This window comes from Equus quagga, chromosome 11 (assembly GCF_021613505.1).
Source record: "Equus quagga isolate Etosha38 chromosome 11, UCLA_HA_Equagga_1.0, whole genome shotgun sequence".
NCBI lineage: Eukaryota > Metazoa > Chordata > Mammalia > Perissodactyla > Equidae > Equus > Equus quagga.
Genome location: NC_060277.1, coordinates 5287487 through 5305849, shown reverse-complemented (window position 1 = coordinate 5305849; position 18363 = coordinate 5287487). Strand labels below are relative to the sequence as shown.

At 40.2% G+C, this 18363-nt stretch overlaps 2 protein-coding genes and 1 pseudogene across 2 annotated transcripts; all 3 read left to right on the top strand.

Annotated features, from left to right (window-relative positions):
• Nucleotides 1-3: 3 nt before the first annotated feature.
• LOC124246668 (trace amine-associated receptor 8-like) lies at nucleotides 4-477 on the top strand (the record flags this gene model as incomplete). The annotated part of the gene is made up of 1 exon (XM_046675081.1): nucleotides 4-477. A coding segment is annotated over one exon (474 nt), but the record flags the coding sequence as incomplete, so codon positions are not given.
• A 2542-nt stretch (nucleotides 478-3019) lies between these two features.
• LOC124246667 (trace amine-associated receptor 6-like) lies at nucleotides 3020-3781 on the top strand (annotated as a pseudogene).
• Nucleotides 3782-15635: 11854 nt separating this feature from the next.
• Nucleotides 15636-16700, top strand: LOC124246666 (trace amine-associated receptor 7a-like). Its single transcript, XM_046675080.1, has one exon. It carries the CDS (start codon nucleotides 15636-15638, stop codon nucleotides 16698-16700), a length of 1065 nt encoding a protein of 354 aa, XP_046531036.1.
• The last annotated feature ends 1663 nt before the right edge of the window (nucleotides 16701-18363 follow it).

Sequence of the window (18363 nt, the reverse complement as noted above, 5' to 3'; positions counted from 1 at the left end):
TGTATAGGTGGTTGTCAAATTGTTGTAAATCAAGACTGGGTGTTGATAGACTTTCTGTTATTCTTCATACCTACACTTGTCATGATAATTCTTTACAGTAAGATTTTTCTTGTAGCTAAACAACAAGCTATAAAAATTGAGCACACTGGTGGCAAAGCAGAGTCATCCTCAGAGAGTTATAAAGCCAGAATGGCCAAGAGAGAGAGAAAAGCAGCTAAAACCCTGGGCATCACAGTGGTAGCATTTCTGATTTCATGGTTACCGTATACAATTGACACGCTTGTTGATGCCTTCATGGGCTTCGTAACCCCTGCCTATATTTATGAGATCTGCTGTTGGGTGGCTTATTATAACTCAGCCGTGAACCCTCTGATTTATGCTTTATTTTATCCTTGGTTTAGGAAAGCCATAAAGGTTATTGTGAGTGGGGAAGTTTTGAAGCATAGCTCCTCAACCATTAGTTTATTTTCAGAATAAATGCAAGCACTATGTGGAGAAATTTAAGGATATTTTCAAAACTATGAATTTATGATGAAATTAGATATAAGAAATGAAGAAAACCTTTCAAAACTAGAGAAATATAGTATTTTTTCAAATTAGCCAAGAACAAACCTACAAAAATGTGCCTCCATTATAACATTGTGAAGATATTTACTGCACTAAATAATAATTGATAAACTGGTTTCCATGTGTCACCTGTCTCAATGCTCTGTACATGTCCTTAGCACCCACAGTTGTTTCTTCCAGCATCACTGAATTCTGAATCTCATCTCTGGCTGTGAAATCTCAAATTATTTTCCCTTTTATGCTCAGCTCCCTTTTGTCGTCAAATGGTCTTTCTCTCCCTGACTTTCTGACGCTGTGTTGGTGTATGAGGCCATCATAACGATGCACCGCAGACTGCACGGCTTAAACTACAGACATTTATTTTCTCATGATTTTAGAAGCTAAATCTCCAAAATTGATGTGTCATCAGGGTTGGTTTCTTCTGAGGTCCCCCTTTGTCTTGTGGATGGCTGTCTTCTCTGTGCTCACACGGTGTCTGTGTGTGTTTCTGTGTCCTCATCTCTTCATATAAGGACACCTCTCATATGGGATTCGGGCTCAACCTTAAAAACCTCATTTTAGCTTAATTACCCTTTAAGACCTTATCTCCAAATATCGTCCACTCTGCAGTCCTGGGAGTTAGGACTTCCACATAGGAGCCTTGGGGGACATGACTCAGCCCATCACAGACACTGTCCAGATTTGACGACACCACCCAGAGATCTGCCTGTTTGCTGCTCCTCTGTGATTCTTTCTTCCTGTTCCTTTACTGTCTGTACCTTCCAGGAGTTTTTGTGGCAGCAGGTAGGTCTCTCCTGCTTAATGGCTGGGAGGATCTTGGAGCATTCTCCCCGTGATATTGTGGGACCAATAACCCAGCCTTGTGATCATGGACCAACTACAGACATTGCCCAGAAGTGAAAAATTGCAAGTGGAGACATTTAACATGAAAAGGCTTGGACAGAGATCTTTAGCAAATGGATATTCTGCAAGTGAGAGAATCATCAATTATCACCAGCAGTGGCCATTTCTATTGTAACTTTTCTTACCTGAAATTAGAGTGTAATTCACTTCCCCAACTTTTCTCAGCTGCTTTCTCCCTGAATACAGTGTGTATTTCTCTTCCCCAGAATGTTGTGGGGTCAAAAATTCTATGCTAATATGGCAAAAATCTTCTATTAAAAAGGGCATAAACAATATATGCTGTAATTTTACATTTTGGTCTCTGGAATATTTTATGCTGTTGATTCAATAAAAGTGTTTTTGGAATGCATATATAGAGTGTATACATTTGTATATTGAAATTAAATTGTCATAGATAATGGTAAGTAAACATTTTTCTTATGGTTTATCTGTGGATCATTCAATTAAAATGATTGAAGCATTTTTTTCTAGTTGGTTTTCACTAAGACTTTTCATTCTTTTCAAACAAATATTGAGCATTAATTATATTCCAGTGCCTGTGTCAGGAACATCTAAGGATAAAAACTTTACATTATATAGTATATTCCTCAGAGAAAATAATTTTTCAGGTAATATGGATAACACATTTTAAATGATATTATTGAGGGACAAAAGAGTGTTGGAGATGCTAAGTCCTGCAAGAACCAGTGCTGTCACAAGGCTGGTACTTGGCGTTGGGCATTCCATTCCTATAACACTGTCTTCTCACCCACATGTGGTTCCATGGCCTAAGGGGTTAAAAAAATTGTTAAAGGATATTTTATTTTTTGAGTAGAAAGGACTTTTGATGGGTCTTCAAGCGCGTTTGGACTTAGTAGGCAGACAGGAGAGTGGACAGCTTCTTTATGACAAGAAGATTAATTTCCATAAATAGAGAATTGGACTTGGCAAACTGGAAGACAATGACTAGATTGGTAGCGTGATAAGAATCAATAAATAAAGTTTCATGCTATACTTACTCTACTCCATAGATCAGATTAGCTGTAACAGAGTTAAAAAATGATACCATGTGCCCTAGTTTTAGAGTGTAGAGGAGAAACACCAGAAAAAATTCAGTGAAAGAGTTGGATAATTGCTCCATTCAATAAATGTCCTATAGCATTGCACTATTGCTAAATTAAATTATCAATATTGAATATAACAGAACTTCAAAGGTAAATTCAAGATTTTTGAAATTTATCCTATGGGCAAGTGAAATATTATATTGTTATGAATGACACCAAAACCTTCAATACAATTCTAAATATGGAATTTCTTTTGAACATGTAGAGGGTATGTGGAACATCACAAAGAAGAGGGAAGACGTGAGATTAGATTCTTCCATATACTTCATGATAGTGTTTCCTAAGTGTGACTGCCCTAGGTACGCTGCTCAGGGCTCTCTCATTCTACAAGCGTATAATGCCCTCGTTGTTCCACGTGTAACCTCCTTGGCCATAGATGACCGAAGTAGCTGGAAACATGATTCCAGGAAAGCTCATCAACAAACCTATCGACAGCAAACCTATCAATGGATTTAAATGTCCAGCTCTGGTACTTTGGGCGAAGCTTCTGCACTTTCCACACGTGCTGTGATGTGGCATTTTGTTACTTTTCTCTCTTCCACTTGTGCTGCATCTCCATCGACAGGCACATTGCTGTCACTGACCCTCGGGTCTATCCCACCAAGTTCACGGTGTCTGTGTCAGGGATGTGCGTCAGCATCTCCTGCATCACCCGCCTTGTCTACAGTGGTGCCGTGTTCAACACAGGTGCCCCTGAGGAGGGGATGGAGGCACTAATAAGGGCCCTCAGCTGCGTAGGTGGTTGTCGGCTTGTTGTAAACCAGTTTTGGATTTTGCCGGATTTTCCCTTATTTTTCACACTTTCCTTTGTTTTGATGATTCTGTACAGTAATATTTTCCTTGTGGCCAGAAAACAGGATAAAAAGATTGAAAAAATTAGTGGCAAAGCAGGAAGATTATCAGGACGTACAAGACCAGGGTGACAAAGAAAGAGAGAAAAGCAGCTAAAACCCTGGGTGTCACAGTGGCAGCATTTTGATCTTATGGTTCCCGTATGTGACTGATTCATTCACTGACTTCTTTCTGGGTTTTATAATCTTCATATGTTTATGAGATATTTGCTGGTTCAGTTATTATAATTCTGCTCTAAATCAATTGATTTATGCTTTGTTTTACCCTTTGTTTAGGAGAGAATAAAACTTACTATTATTGGCCACATATTAAAAGACACTTCTTCAATTGTACATTTACTTCCTAAAGAGGCCTAATTATCAAATTGAGGGATTTGTGATATTCTGGGAATTTCCCAGCAGCTTTGACATGAAATACACGGCATGAAAATGTCCATCAAATGGAGGAGGGGAAATGGTGCCTCAGTTTCAGCAGCACAGCCTCAAGCTTTCCTTTCTTGGTGAGGTGAGCATCTTTACACATTTGATAGAAACGTATTTACTAAATAATGGTAGACACAAGGTTCATATTTCTAATTTCCTCAAATCTGGGCTGTCGCCTGCTCTGTTATTTTCCTCTTCCGGGCCGCCTTTCCAGGTCCCTTTCTATCCCTGTCAGAGGCTCCTGTTCCCTGTTCCCTGGGAAATTCTGTGTCCCGGTCTCTCTCTGGACTCTGTTAACTTTGCCCTCATGTCAGCAGCTGGTTTCCTGGGGCCCCATCTTTCTGGGTCCTGAGAAGCTCTCTGAGCCTCATCCAGCAGCATTCCAGACTCTGGGTGGGACTCCCGTTTCATAATTGGGGGAGATTTTGTAAATGTGTGAATAACCGCGAGCAGATGGTGCAATTTCTACAGCTGTGATTGTCCTTTCCTGTGGCTGTTCCCTCATTTCGTGAGGTGTGTTGTTTTACCTTCCCCTCTTGATGGAGGGCAATTTCTGTCACATTTTCTCTGTAAATACTATCCAGAGTTTGTACATTGTTGATGACAAAACTAACAATGTATTGTGAGTTATGGGAGAAGGATGGATTATGTAAAAAATTGGTTGGCCAGGCCCGGTGGCCTAGTGGTTAAGTTCAGTGCACTCTGCTTTGGCAGCCAGGGTTCAGTGCTCTGGTGTGGACCTAGACTGCTCTGTTGGCAGCCATACTGTGCTGGCACACATACTGAAAAACAGAGGAAGATTGGCACAGATGTTAGCTCAGGGTGAATTTTCCTCAGCAAGGAAAAAAAGGGAAATTGTGAGTGGTATATATCTTCTTGGAAAAATATTGTTGAGCATTCTGCCTCATGTATTTCACAAAATCAAAACTAATTTCCTTCAGATGTTAAAAAACGAAAAGAAGATATTTCTTTCATATTTTTTCATTGGAGGCATCATGACTGAGAACACATATAGATTCATGTGCTTTATTTAAATTTTTTAAACTTCAAATGAAAACAAAGCCAAGATTAAAAAAAAAAAAGGGCAAGCTGGGAAAACTATTGACATACACGATGAGGAAAGGTTTCATGGGGTTTAAAACATAAAGGCCTTTCACAAACAGTAAGACAGAGACAGACACCTCACTAGACACGTGCACAGGCAATTGTACAGAGGAAAAATACAAATGGCCAATAAATATATTAAAATGCCGAACGTACAAATAATCCAAAATGCTAATGAAAGTGTGATATTTTTAGGTATTGAGTTGGCAAATATTAAGAGGAGCAATAACGCTCGAGGTTAGTCAGACTGCAGGAAGATAGGCGCTCCTGCAAGGGTGGGGCACGATCACAGATGTCGCCGGAAAATGTAATTTAGTGTCTCCTTTCCAAGGAAACTGAAAAATTTTCATAAACATTTAAATCACACATGTCACTTGACTCTGTAGTTCCATTTCTAGCAAGTAATCCTGAGAAAAGAGCCAGACAAGGAAGCGAACGTGACCAGGACATTCAGCGTAGAACTCGCCATTATGAACAGGAAACACCTGGATCACTATGGGATAAATTAATTATGCCCCAGCCATGTCATGGAATGTTATGAAGCCATTAAAAAGCTCTTAGAAGTTCTGTATAAATGGATGCAGAAAGATAACCACAATATATTTTTTAAGCAAACACAAAGAAATCCAAAAACTCTGGCCCAGATTACAAATCAGTATATATCATATGGCCCCATATATGTATATACCTCCATATGCTTTTATGAAGTCTAACTTTATATATAACACATGATGTGTTTTTGTAGGATTTCCTTTGTCATTTTTCTCTATCATTTGAGTCTTTGTGATCAAATAAACTTATCAAAATTGATATTGCCATTTCACTTACCTCTGTTCTGACATAAGCTTTGAACTCAATTTGTCTGTTTTCTTGTTTTAATTTAAGGAGAATATGTTTTGAGTATTTATCCTGGTATATTATTTTCTTATCTGAAATGAAACTAAACGAAAGTAAATTGTCATTGCACTGGTCTATTTTAAGAATTACATCTTAAAGAATCTGAGGAATTATATCTCAATGTTACTAAAGTATTTTCAATAATGTTTTTCAGTAGATCTTTTAGCTCCTCCAACTCTTCCTCAGTCAACGTTAATTACGTGCTGTATTCAGGAGCTACGGAAGATACCAAGAGTCGTTTCCACGATCCATTCCCTTTAGGAACATATGGCTGGGTATTACAGTCAGAATTAATTCAAGTGTTTGTAATATGGGTGTAGAATCAGATGGTGACCCCGTAAGAGCATTGAAGGAAGAGCTGAAATGGAGTCTCAGAGTCACAGCTGACTTGAGAGCTGGAGAGCAGGCAATGGAGTCTGCTGGGAGAGCTCTCCATCGTGCTTGTCATTACATGGCCAGATGCAGGGTAAGTACGAGAAGAAGTTATAAACAAACAAGCAAAAGCAAAGGGGGCTTTTAGATTGCACCGACTGCCAGAAAAGGACTTTGAAAGAGAAGAAGCATGGAAGGTGTATTTAATATCCCTCTGTTAATTCTCGGACTTGAACCTTCTTTAAAAACGCAATGTTCTCGGGGCTGGCCCTGTGGCCGAGTGGTTAAGTTCGCGCGCTCCACTGCAGACGGCCCAGTGTTTCGTTAGTTCGAATCCTGGGCGCGGACATGGCACTGCTCATCGGACCACGCTGAGGCAGCGTCCCACATGCCACAACTAGAAGAACCCACAACGAAGAATACACAACTATGTACCGGGGGGCTTTGGGGAGAAAAAGGAAAAAAAATAAAATCTTTAAAAAAAAAAAAAAAAACGCAATGTTCTCCTGGCAAAGCTCAGCGCATCGGCAGTGACCACAGGACGCAGAGGCCTGTGGTGGCACAGGCTTTACTGGAGGAAATTTCACTTCACTGCAGGGCTGGAAGGAGCACGTCCTTTCTAGCAGGGGGAGCGCTGCCAGGTCTGCTCCTTAGAGGTGGGGAAACACATTTCTCAGGAGACAGCCCTCACAGAACGCCCAGAGACACTAACGCGGAGGCCGAGGCCCCAGAACTTGGCTGCCGCCCCGGGGAAAAGGGGCAGAATCCCTACATCTACTGAGATTCATTTTTGTACCTGGTGGGAGATGATCCTCTAAGCCAAAGTGAGAGCATCACAGAAAGAAAACTACATTTGAGAGTAACCTGAGTGAGTGGTAACTAAGGTTTTTACCTGACACCACATATATTTTATGTCCTCTCCTCTCCCACAAACTGGCCTCTGCATGAATCCAAAATGCTTGACCAATGAGCAGAGGTGTGAGCAGTCTTACCCCGTGTACATGTACCCTTCATCTCGTGCTGCTCCCCACACAAAGCCTGGGCTACAGCATCTCAACACATCTGCTCCCTGCCCGTGCCTTCTGCTTCCCCACCTCTGAGGCTCTGCACACACTGTCATCTCTCCTTGGATATCAATTCTCTGTTTTTACCTTAAACTCTCTCCTCATCTCGGCCCATCTTTAAAGTTATCTCCGTGGTAAATTTTCCGCAAGGGCACTTGGATAAAATTCATCTCTTCATTGCATTGTTCTTCCATTGCACCCTCTATATGTGTGTATCACAGCATCAATGCACATCTTGTCATGATTTGTTCCAAGCTTGGTCTCTCACACTGAAGTTAGAGAAGTACAATAAAATACTATGGGTAAGATTTGATTTATTCAAGAATTTTATTAGGAGACAGGCAATCCATGAGGAGGAAAGAAGGATGAGTGACTTAGTTTGGGTTCCCTCAGAAACAGACTCTAAGACAAAAATTTCAAAGAATGAAGCTTATTTAGAGGTGGAGACAATACCAGCATGAGAGTGGGAAAGTGAGACAAGGAAGGGAAAGCAGCCAATGAAAAGTGCTACCATTAGGTGTGAAAGAAGTTAACCCTACAGGGAAACTGGCAACCAGTGCAAACACACACCATGGCCTCATCCACCCTACATGGCAAGGGAGCCAGAGAATGTACACCCCCCTCCTGTCACTCATTGGTTGTGGGCTGCTGCCCAGAAGCCTCACTTTCCACGATCTCCCATATGCTCTATGGGGTAAAGGGGGCTCTAGGGGCAACAGAAAGGCCTCAGGCAAAAAAAAATAAAAGTCCTGTGCCGGCAGCTGGAAGTCGAGACAGTGTCACTGAAGCACTCATGGCAGGAGGGTGTGGGGGAGACACTGACAGCTTCAGTTACAAGGGGCAAGAGGACGAAGTAAGTTAGTAAAGCACACTGAGACTGTGTCAACGAAAGGGCATGGGGAGCATGACAACACAGAAGAGCAGATGTCAGACAGGGAGATTTGGGAACAGTCCTGGGGATGAGCGAGTTGGAAATGCAGGACTTGCAAATTCCTGTCCTGAGTTTTTCTGGCTTTCCGTGAACTAGCCTTCTAGAACCACTCTTTTCCCTTGTCTGGTTCTATTTTCAACAAGCAACCATCTTGTTACCTAAGTCTCTTACGAGTTATTCTTCTTGGGGTCAGGAGTATTCAAACAAATATAAAGCAAAGTCCTTTGCATGTGACCTTTTCTCCTGTGGAAGGAACAGGGATGGAGTGGGAAAGGCGTGCAGACTCTAGTGACTATTGGTCCACAGGTACTGAGACCAGAAAAAGAGGACACAGTGAATCAACTCAGAACAAGGAACAGAGTGTGGAAAAGATTTAATCTGAACTGGAACCCAGGACCAGAGCTGGGTAGGACCAGGCTAAAAGGAAGAGGTCCAAAGTGCCAGTTCCAGGGCACTGAGCACACATCAGTTACCAGATCTAAATGAAAGTGACCGAGAGTGGGAAACAGTGTGAGGTGAGCATCTGTGAAGAGACAGTTCACAGGGCTATGACACTTGGAAAGCAACCAGGCATTAAACCTTATTGTGTGGATAATACAGACAATGACCTGAGGACTTCAGGAAAGCCATAGGTCAATGATACGGGTTTAAAATTAGGATGCCTCCTGGATTCTGATTTTTATTGCTGTAGCCAACTGAGAGGTTTGTTCCTAAATTCAAAATGATGACTTTCATTCCCAGAATTTACCTATGCCTGGCAAATATTCACTAATGTTAGCCTTGTTTATTCAATAAAATTTGTTTCACAACTCTATTCTGATTTTCACTGTATACAGATCTGAAAAACGTCACTTACAGAACTAAAAGAATCACTAAAAAACTAAGAAAATATTTGCAGCCTGTGACAAAGGATTAGTATTTATTAACTATAAATGAAATGTTTCTAAAAATCCAAAATTAAAAGATAATGTTTCCAATAGTAAAGTTGACAATTCACAAAGAAAATGCACAAATTGCTGATATGAAATTGAAACAATGTTCATTCTCATTGAAGTCTTATAAATATAATTTAAAACATTACATTTTTTGTTCTATAAATTTGACAAGTATTAGAAAATAATAATATGCTGTGTTGGGTCAAGTTAAGGGAATGAGCATGTTCATATGTGTTGATGAAAGTGAAAATTGTTTTAAATTCTCCAGTATACATTAAAATACACATACGTGTTGCTCAAGGTAGAGCAAGGTATCATCAGTCGGCTGATCCAGCATTTTCTGATTTCCTTCTCCCTCCCTAGCTGGAAAAGCCAAATGCTCACAATTCCATTTTCACCTGCATCAAAGCTTGTCATCCGGTAGCATCCTTTCTAACTAAACACAAGCAGAAGCCTGAGGAGGGATTCTGAGACAGTGTTAACTCTTTTGCAAAAAGGGATGGAGTGGCTGACACCTCCCCTGCCTCTGTCTTCCTTCCTTAAACATTGCCCTCTCCAAAGGGCTATGGAGAGGCCAAGAGCACTCCAGAGATGCTCTCACAAGTACCAACAATCACTTCCCTCTGTACTTTATAATAACTGAGAAAAATAACTCCTCATTTGTCGAAGCCATTCTTGGTCAGGCATCTGTTACACGGAGCTGAATGCATTGCCAACAGACGTATCTAGCAATTCTAGTACAGTCTGACGAAAATAAGCTGCACAGAAGCTTAAGGATAAAGCAAAGAATCATTAATAATGAATACTATCAAATAACTGAATTTCCAACAATAATATTAGGTGTAGAGAAAAAAGCACTTGCCAGGTCAATAGCTACATACCAGGGACCAGGGTGTGTGTGAATTGGCTCAAGCAAAAAACTAAATCTGGATTAGCAGCTACAATTGGAGTTACCACCATATGAGGCTTACAATAGTCCACTGTCACTCTCCTGATCCATCTGTCTTCTGTACAACCCAAATAGGCTTATTGAATGGGAACACGGGAAGAATCAAGATGTCTGCATGGTGGCTAATTGCTGAAATTTCTCTGGAAATGCAGTATGGATTTTGGCTAATATTTCTAAGGGCAGAGACAGTCTTAGTGGCTTCCACTGTAATAGCCCTCACTCCATGCATAGGGAACCAGAGTGGAAATCTGCCAGTTGCTGAGTAGATATTCCAAGCATGCATTCCCAGTTCTGGATCTGGGCTTGGGGGCCCCACGAGGCCCACTGTGAAAAGGATCTGAGACGTAACTCCGTTGATCACCTGACCTCCACCAGCTCCCACTCTAACTCATGGACCCCTTGAACTGGTGCACTTCAGTGATGTTCTGGGTATTTCTGAATTAATGCTGGTTTACAGCAAGTGTCCAATAATCCCCTAAAATCGGAATATTGCCTTTTCCCAGTAGATAGTTCCCCTGAAAAGAGATTGCATGTCACTTTTGGAAAAGTAAGGAGGAACAAATTAACAATATGAATTCTTGGCTGTATAAGTGGGTCCTTCTTCATGGGGATTCAGCCTCCCCTCACTCAAGGGGCTCTATGTCTGTGAACTGGCTCAATTCTGAGAATTGACTGAGCAGCAATGACACAATGTTGGTGATTCAAATCAATTGTGTCCATGAGAAGTGGGACAGTTCTGCTTATCTACACAAATAAGACTTAAGTGGCTGGCCATCAATTTCAGCGCTGGGGAGCTCTAGTGATCAAGCAAATCAACATCCTGGGTTTCTGGGAGCCATATTATTCTAACTATTGCTTTGACTCTGCAGTCTGTGTTGATAACTGGTCTTTGGAGAGGAAAGGTCAAGTGCTACCATTCGGCCCCCGCCAGCTTGGCGTCTATTCATCCTGTCTGCATTTAGGGAGTCCAGTTTAATGGTAGCAATTCCCACTGTAATTTCTGACCCACATACAGGGGCAACCCAGTTCTCTTCAAGGATGCTGGGCTCCCCTCATGAATTTATTTCTTATAGTTCTGGTGAATGTTATGTCCTCGGGACCATGCTGGGTTGGATAAGCGTGTCATATATGATAAATATACTCAAGCGTTCTAATTTCCCTAATTCTTTGCACACCCTTCTGGATGGTAACCCAAGAAAGTTCTGATATTTCACATCATTCATTATAGGATGCATTTGAGTCCATATATCAGTCAATGAACCAAGCAATTGTTTAGAGCTAGTCCTAGCCCTTTGCACTAAAATGTTACATTCATGTTTGCTGCTTGTTGGTCTCATATCAATACATTCAGCCTAATCGGATTTGTATTATTTCCACATTGATGACATGGCCTTGATATCCATTCCCACATATATTCCTCGTGTTTCTGTTAATATAGATTAGCAAAATCATGCAGTTACTCTGTTTTTTGTTGTACCTGCTCATGGGTCACACTTTGTAAGCCACCCTTTGGGGCCTGCTGGGTGTTAGGGGAGCTCCTGCGGAGGGTCAGGGGCACACTGTAAGGCAACTACCTCAGGGGACGCCACTGCAGCTTCTTCAGACAAGGGGAGACTGAGCTCCTCAGGCAGCGGTGGAAGGGCTGCCTCCACTGGCAGAGAAGACTTGACAGAGTTTAGCAGTTGGAGGCAACCTGTTGCATCAGGACCTGCCTCTGTGTCACCATCCTAATTTTTAGAATCCCTTTTCTTCCCAATCAATGTCAATTTTAACAAAAGAGCCCCTGGGAGTTTGAGAATTCAGTTTGCGCTCTAAGTCCACCAGCTGCAGAACTAGGCTTGGGGTTTGGCTCTCAGAAGCTCAGTCCTGTGGCTCAAGAGATAAGGGCTCATTCAAGGCATTCGTTGAAGCTTTCAGTCCCTTACATGGACCTTGAGCTGGAATTAAAGCCTCTAGAGTCATCAGTTTCTTTCCCCAGGTTCTCCAGAGCAGTTAGAAGAAACTAACCAGCCCATTACACTCCCCATTTTTACTAAAACGTTGTATGGCAGCAAGTACTTGGTCACCCAGAGGTTTTCTCCTGTAGGCACTTGATTCCAGGCACCTACAGAGAACAGTGTGACTAAATGTTTTTCCACTGTAGCCCATGGCTGCCAGGTCCCTCTCTACACGGAAAACAGGGTCGTTAATGCCTTCAAATATAATTACTTTTGATACCCAACCCAGGAATCCCAGAACCTATTCATATATTCGGAGAACTCATCTTCAGATTCATATTCTCTGGGACCCAGCTCTTTTATCATTATATGGTGTCTTTATTTCTTAAAGTACGGCATGCCATGACTTTTACATTGTCCTATATTTATATAGCCACGACAGCTTTCTTATGCAGATTATTTCCATAGTATATCTTTTCCCAGTCTTTTTCCCTCCAATCTTCCTGTGTCTTTATAATTAAAATGTGTCTCCAAAGGCAGCATATAGTTGAAATTTGCTTTTCTATGCCATCTGACAGTTCGTTTTTATTAACTGGCAAGTTTAATCCATTTACATCTGATGTAATTGTTTTATGTATTTGAGTTGAATTCTGTTATCTTGATGTTTGTTTCTCATTTGCTCCTTCTGTTTTTGTTTCTCTGTTGTTCTTTTCTTGTCTTACTTTTTGCTAAAATACTTTGTTTTTATTTTTTTCTTCTACTGCCTTCTTAACCGTGGAGAGATGTAACATGTATATGGCTTAGTAGACTCAGAATTATTAAGATGTCCAGTCCTTGAATGTTATCTGGAAAATATAGCAATCTTAAATATGTATACAGTTATTTGCGGAGCATCTAAATTCATAAACGATGAATGACTAAACCAAAAAGAGAAATGAGCAAATCTACTGTTCTGATCAGATATTTCACTACCTGTCTCCATAATTGTTTTATACATTCAGTTTTACACCAATAAAAAAACCACAGGGCTTTTTTTCTAGCAATTGACAAGGTGAATCTAAAAGTTGTATGAAAAATACAGACGTAGAACTGACAAAACAACTTTGGAAATGACAACAAAACGAAAGACTTACGCAACCTGCTTATTAATACTTACTATGTGAAGTTTCAGTTAAGATAATAAGGCCTAAATATACAAATAGAGATCAACAGAACAGAACAGAGTCCAGAAATAGATCCACACACAATGTGGTTGATTCGTTTTTGATTAAGAACACGCATTGTTCACTGGAGAAAGAATTGTCATTTCAAGATATGCTGCTGGAATTGCTGAATATCTGTATACTAGTACCACTAATAAATGTCAGACCCTTCTTCCCAACATATTTCAAATTAACATCACATGAATCATAAGACTAAACATTAGAAGTAAAATAAGAAAATTCTAGAAAGAACATGGAAGAAATTAGTTGTAACATCGCATTAGGCAAACGTTTCTTAGAAACAAAGGCACTAACCACAAAAAAACATAAGTTGGACTTCACTAAAATTAGAACTTTCTACTCTTCAGAAAACACACTCAAGAAATTGAAAAGTCCAATATTCATAACATATATTTAGAAAGGATTTGTACCCAGTCAGTTAAATTTTAAGAAAAGTTAAAACTCAATTAAAAATGGATAAAAATATTAACAGACAGTTCACCAAAGTGGATACGTTAATGGCCAATCACAACATGAACAGATTCTCAACATCACCATTCATTAAATTAAAAACACGAGCTACGACTACACAACATCTAAATGGTTAAAATAAAAATAAAGGACAATAGCAAGTGCTGAGGGGGATTTGCAGCAATTGGAACCCTCATAGATTGCTGGTGGGAGTACAAAATGGTGCAATTATTTAGAAGATGGCGTGAAGTTCCTTATAGATTTAAATGTACACTTGCTGTGTGGTCCAGCAATTCTATTCCTAGATATTGACCTAAAATAAATGAAAACGTGTCTGTGCCAATAATTATAGCAACACTACTAATAACAGCCCCAAAGTGAACACAAGTCCAAATGTCTATCAACAGGCACGTGAATAAAGTAGTTGTGGTGTCTTCATACAATGGATTACTATTTAGCAATAACAGGAATGAATTGCTAATATACTCAAATATGGGTGAAACTCAGACATTGATCTGAGTGAAAGAAGCTGGACACCGGAGAGCACGTACTGTGTGATTCATTTCATGTGTGATTTCTAGACCAGCGACGCTCATCTGCAGCCATAGAAGGGAGATCAGCAGTTTCCTAGCAATGGAGAGGGGAGATTATGTGGGGAGAGATGGATAGTACTTCTGTGTAAAGGGCACCAGGAAAACTGATGGGGCGTTGGAAATATCTACACCTTGTCCGCGGTTGTGGTGACATGGGTGGATACATTGATCACAAGTCATCAGCCTGACACTTTAAAAGTGTGAACTTTTCAAACATAAATTTCATCTCAGTAAAACAGTGGATGTTTAATGACCAGACGTCTTTCATCAGAAAAATCTTTTTCAAAGCCTGAGCTGAGTTCTGTTCTAAAGCTTTAAGAAGAAAGGAAATTTATCAATGATTAAACAGAATATAACATCGAAATCTCCACTTTCCAAAGATTCTTCCTTCATATTTTTTCTTTAATTTCTTTCCAACAGTTTGCATTCAGAAACAAAACCCAAACCCCTTAGCAGGCTCTCCTTTGGGTGTCCATACACTGCCTTCCATATCTCCACGAGGAAGACTCCTGGTACCCTCCTCCCCCACGTTTCCAATTCAGAATTATTAGCTAAACCTGAAACATTCCAGCATGTAATATACAATTCTGTATTTAAATTATTTGACACAAACCAACAGACTGGAAGGAATAAAGAGATAATTTGAAAGAGTTTTAATGACAGTCAACACAGAAATCATAAATAAATGGATCTAACAAAAATGAAAAGGCAATTTCTAATAATTAATAAAAATAAATAATATGGCTTTCATATTCTGGACAAAGTTTTTAAGGATAGGCGCTATTTCTGTTTCAAGATATAGTCAAATGTCATCAGGAAATTCGAAGGGAATAAACTTACTGTAGCATAAACATAATTGCTATTTAAAATTTTCTTTCTTTCCATGTCTTGCACTATGGGGATTCAATCTGAAGGGCTTTGGGTACTGGGAATTATTGAGCTACTTTCCTGAGGGGACAGTGTTTTGGGCATTATCCTCACTCTGACAAATTAGGAAAAGAACGCTAATAAAATGTGGCATTTGTACATGCATTAAAGAAAACCTCTTGGAAGACCAACACTGCTCAGATACGAAGAAGGATGTAATGCAAAGGAAGATTTCTTTTTAACTTAAATAAATATCATTTTATGTAATGATGCAAATTAACTGCTTATTCATTTGGAAGTGAATTATTTTATGAGATGAGGATATGAATCACTTTCTAAACAAGAAAATAAGGATTTGCACTTAGAAACAGGGACAGAATACACCGGCAATTAGTGACATATTGTATATCTCTTTTTTTTCTTTTAAGGACTTTGAAAGACTGAATGACAGCCTTGGCCCTGGAGGATGACAGCTTCTCCAGGTTTCAGAACAGAGACTCCCGAGCAGGGAGTGGCCCCCCCTGCGGCTGTGCAGCTCTGCTACGAGAACCTGAATGGATCCTGCATCAGGACCCCCTACTCCCCAGGCCCCCGCCTGGCTCTGTATGCAGTCTTTGGCTTCGGAGCCGTGCTGGCTGTATTCGGAAACCTCCTGGTGATGATTTCCATCCTTCACTTCAAGCAGCTGCACTCTCCAGCCAACTTTCTCATTGCCTCTCTCGCCTGCGCTGACTTCCTGGTGGGGGTCACTGTGATGCCCTTCAGCATGGTCAGGTCCGTGGAGAGCTGCTGGTACTTTGGGCGGACTTACTGTACGTTGCACTCTTGTTTCGATGTGTCATTCTGTTATGCCTCCATCTACCACTTGTGTTTTATTTCTCTTGATAGATACATTGCGGTCACGGACCCTCTGGTCTATCCAACCAGGTTCACTGCCTCTGTCGCTGGCATGTGCATTGCCTTCTCCTGGCTCCTGTCTGTTATTTTTTCTTCTTCCCTTCTTGGCACAGGTGCAAATGAAGCTGGGCTGGAGGAGCTAGTCAGTGCTCTCACCTGTGTGGGAGGCTGTCAGATTGCAGTGAATCAAAGTTGGGTACTGGTCAATTTTCTATTATTTTTCATTCCCACTCTGGTGATGATAATGGTTTACTCCAAGATTTTCCTCATTGCTAAACAACAGGCTAGAAAGATTGAAAGTCTGAGCAGTAAGACTTCGAGATCGTCAGACAGCTACAGAGACAGAGTGTCCAAGAGGGAGAGAAAAGCAGCAAAGACCCTGGGATTCGCCGTGACAGCGTTTCTGATCTCATGGCTGCCCTACTTCATTGACTCGGTCATCGATGCCTTCCTAGGTTTCATCACACCCACGTATATGTATGAGATACTGGTTTGGGTTGCTTACTATAACTCAGCAATGAACCCCTTGATTTATGCTTTCTTTTATCCTTGGTTTCGAAAAGCCATCCAACTCATTGTCACTGGCAAAGTCTTGAGAGAGAATTCCTCAACAATAAATTTATTTTCTGGGTGAGTTCAAGTTTTAGAATGGAAGAACTAAAAATAGATTCGCAAGGAACACAGCTTTGGAGAGAAAACAATTGATTATAAATACAAGATCTTCTAATGTAAAATAATTGAATTATGCCTCAACTTTGACCCAAACACTTAATTCAGGTTCAGTCTTCTTTGGTAAATATCACATCAAAACCTGATGGTAATGGGAACAGCTCAGCCACGGAGCCAGAAATGCTTCATTTAACACTGGTCTCAGGCTGCTTAATGCTGTCTGAGCTTCGCTGTATTTCCCTGGTTAACAACCCTCCCTTGTCTTATTCTTAAATTTTCTCAAGAGAATATATATAAAAGATCCAGTATTTTTTTTGTTATTCTAAACCTGCCTTTTATTTCTTTATCCTAGTTTAACCCCTGGCGATGTCTTCTCTTTGTTCCTTTGTAATATTTTTCTGTTAAAATGTAAATGCAACTAAGATACTTAGAGAGGTGGTGGCTCCTGGCTCAGGGAGGGCAAAGGACGGAGTCTACGCTGTGAGCTTCAGATTCTCAAGTCCAAAGATGTGATTTCAGAGTCAGAAGAAATCAGTCAAGAGATAGATGTATTACATATAACATCCATTCATTTATTTATAAGGGGAAAGGGAGCTGGCATCATAAATTAGAAACTTCAGTCAGTGAGCTTCTTCCTGTTGAGTAAGGCTGCTCAAAAAAATGACATTACACTTCAGAAATTTTACCTGTTAGCATGTGTGTAAAGCAAGGGTAATATTGTCATCTATTATTATACTTTATCTTAAATTAATATTATTTATTCACTTAACTTCTGCCTTGTTCCAAAAATTATTTACAAGGTCTTAAATGATACACAAGTAGCATAACTTAACAATGTGTTCAAAAGAAGAAAGAAAACTGAAATGAAGGGCATAAAATGATGACAAGACAGAGCCCAGAAAATGCATTTCATTACGACCCACAAACTTGATTTCAGCAAAAGAGTGAAACTGAATTAGTTACACCATTCACGGTGGATAAAACCCTGCCGGTTATTTCAGAGACGAAGGCTTGTTCTTGGTACTGACCGGAGTGTGCTGTATGTCCCACGCAGGAGGTGAACAAGCTACCTGATTCTGCTCTGTTAGTTTTGTTGCAATCAGACATCAAGATTTTAAAATCACGTTATCATATCTTTGGGGAAAGAGTGAATACATATCAAAATATTCTTGCTATTTTTCTCTAACTACTAGCTTGATATAAATCAACATTATGTATTAGACAGCTTTTCTCCTACTGTCACACAAACGCTTTGAATTGGTAAACCTGTCCCGAGAGAGCGTATTATTTCGGGTTATACGGTTCTTGTGAGGAACCCTCGTGTCTTTATTTGATGGTTAAAGATGATGCAGATGATTAAGGTGGACTAGACTGTTTAGGATCAGTTTCCCACACTTCTTCCACTCTAACACTAAATACCATCAATTTATTTTGATCCTAGTGGTTTCAGTAAAGTACTATTTCTAATCCTGTTCCACAAGCTCTAGAGGAATCATGCTGCATCATTTTAAAGATAAAGAAGCTAAGACCAAAGTGTTGAAGAAATCTCGTGAATAGCACAAAGCTTCTCGATTCGCATAAGTACTTCTGACATCTAGTTCAGTACACTGACACCTGTCCTTCCGTTA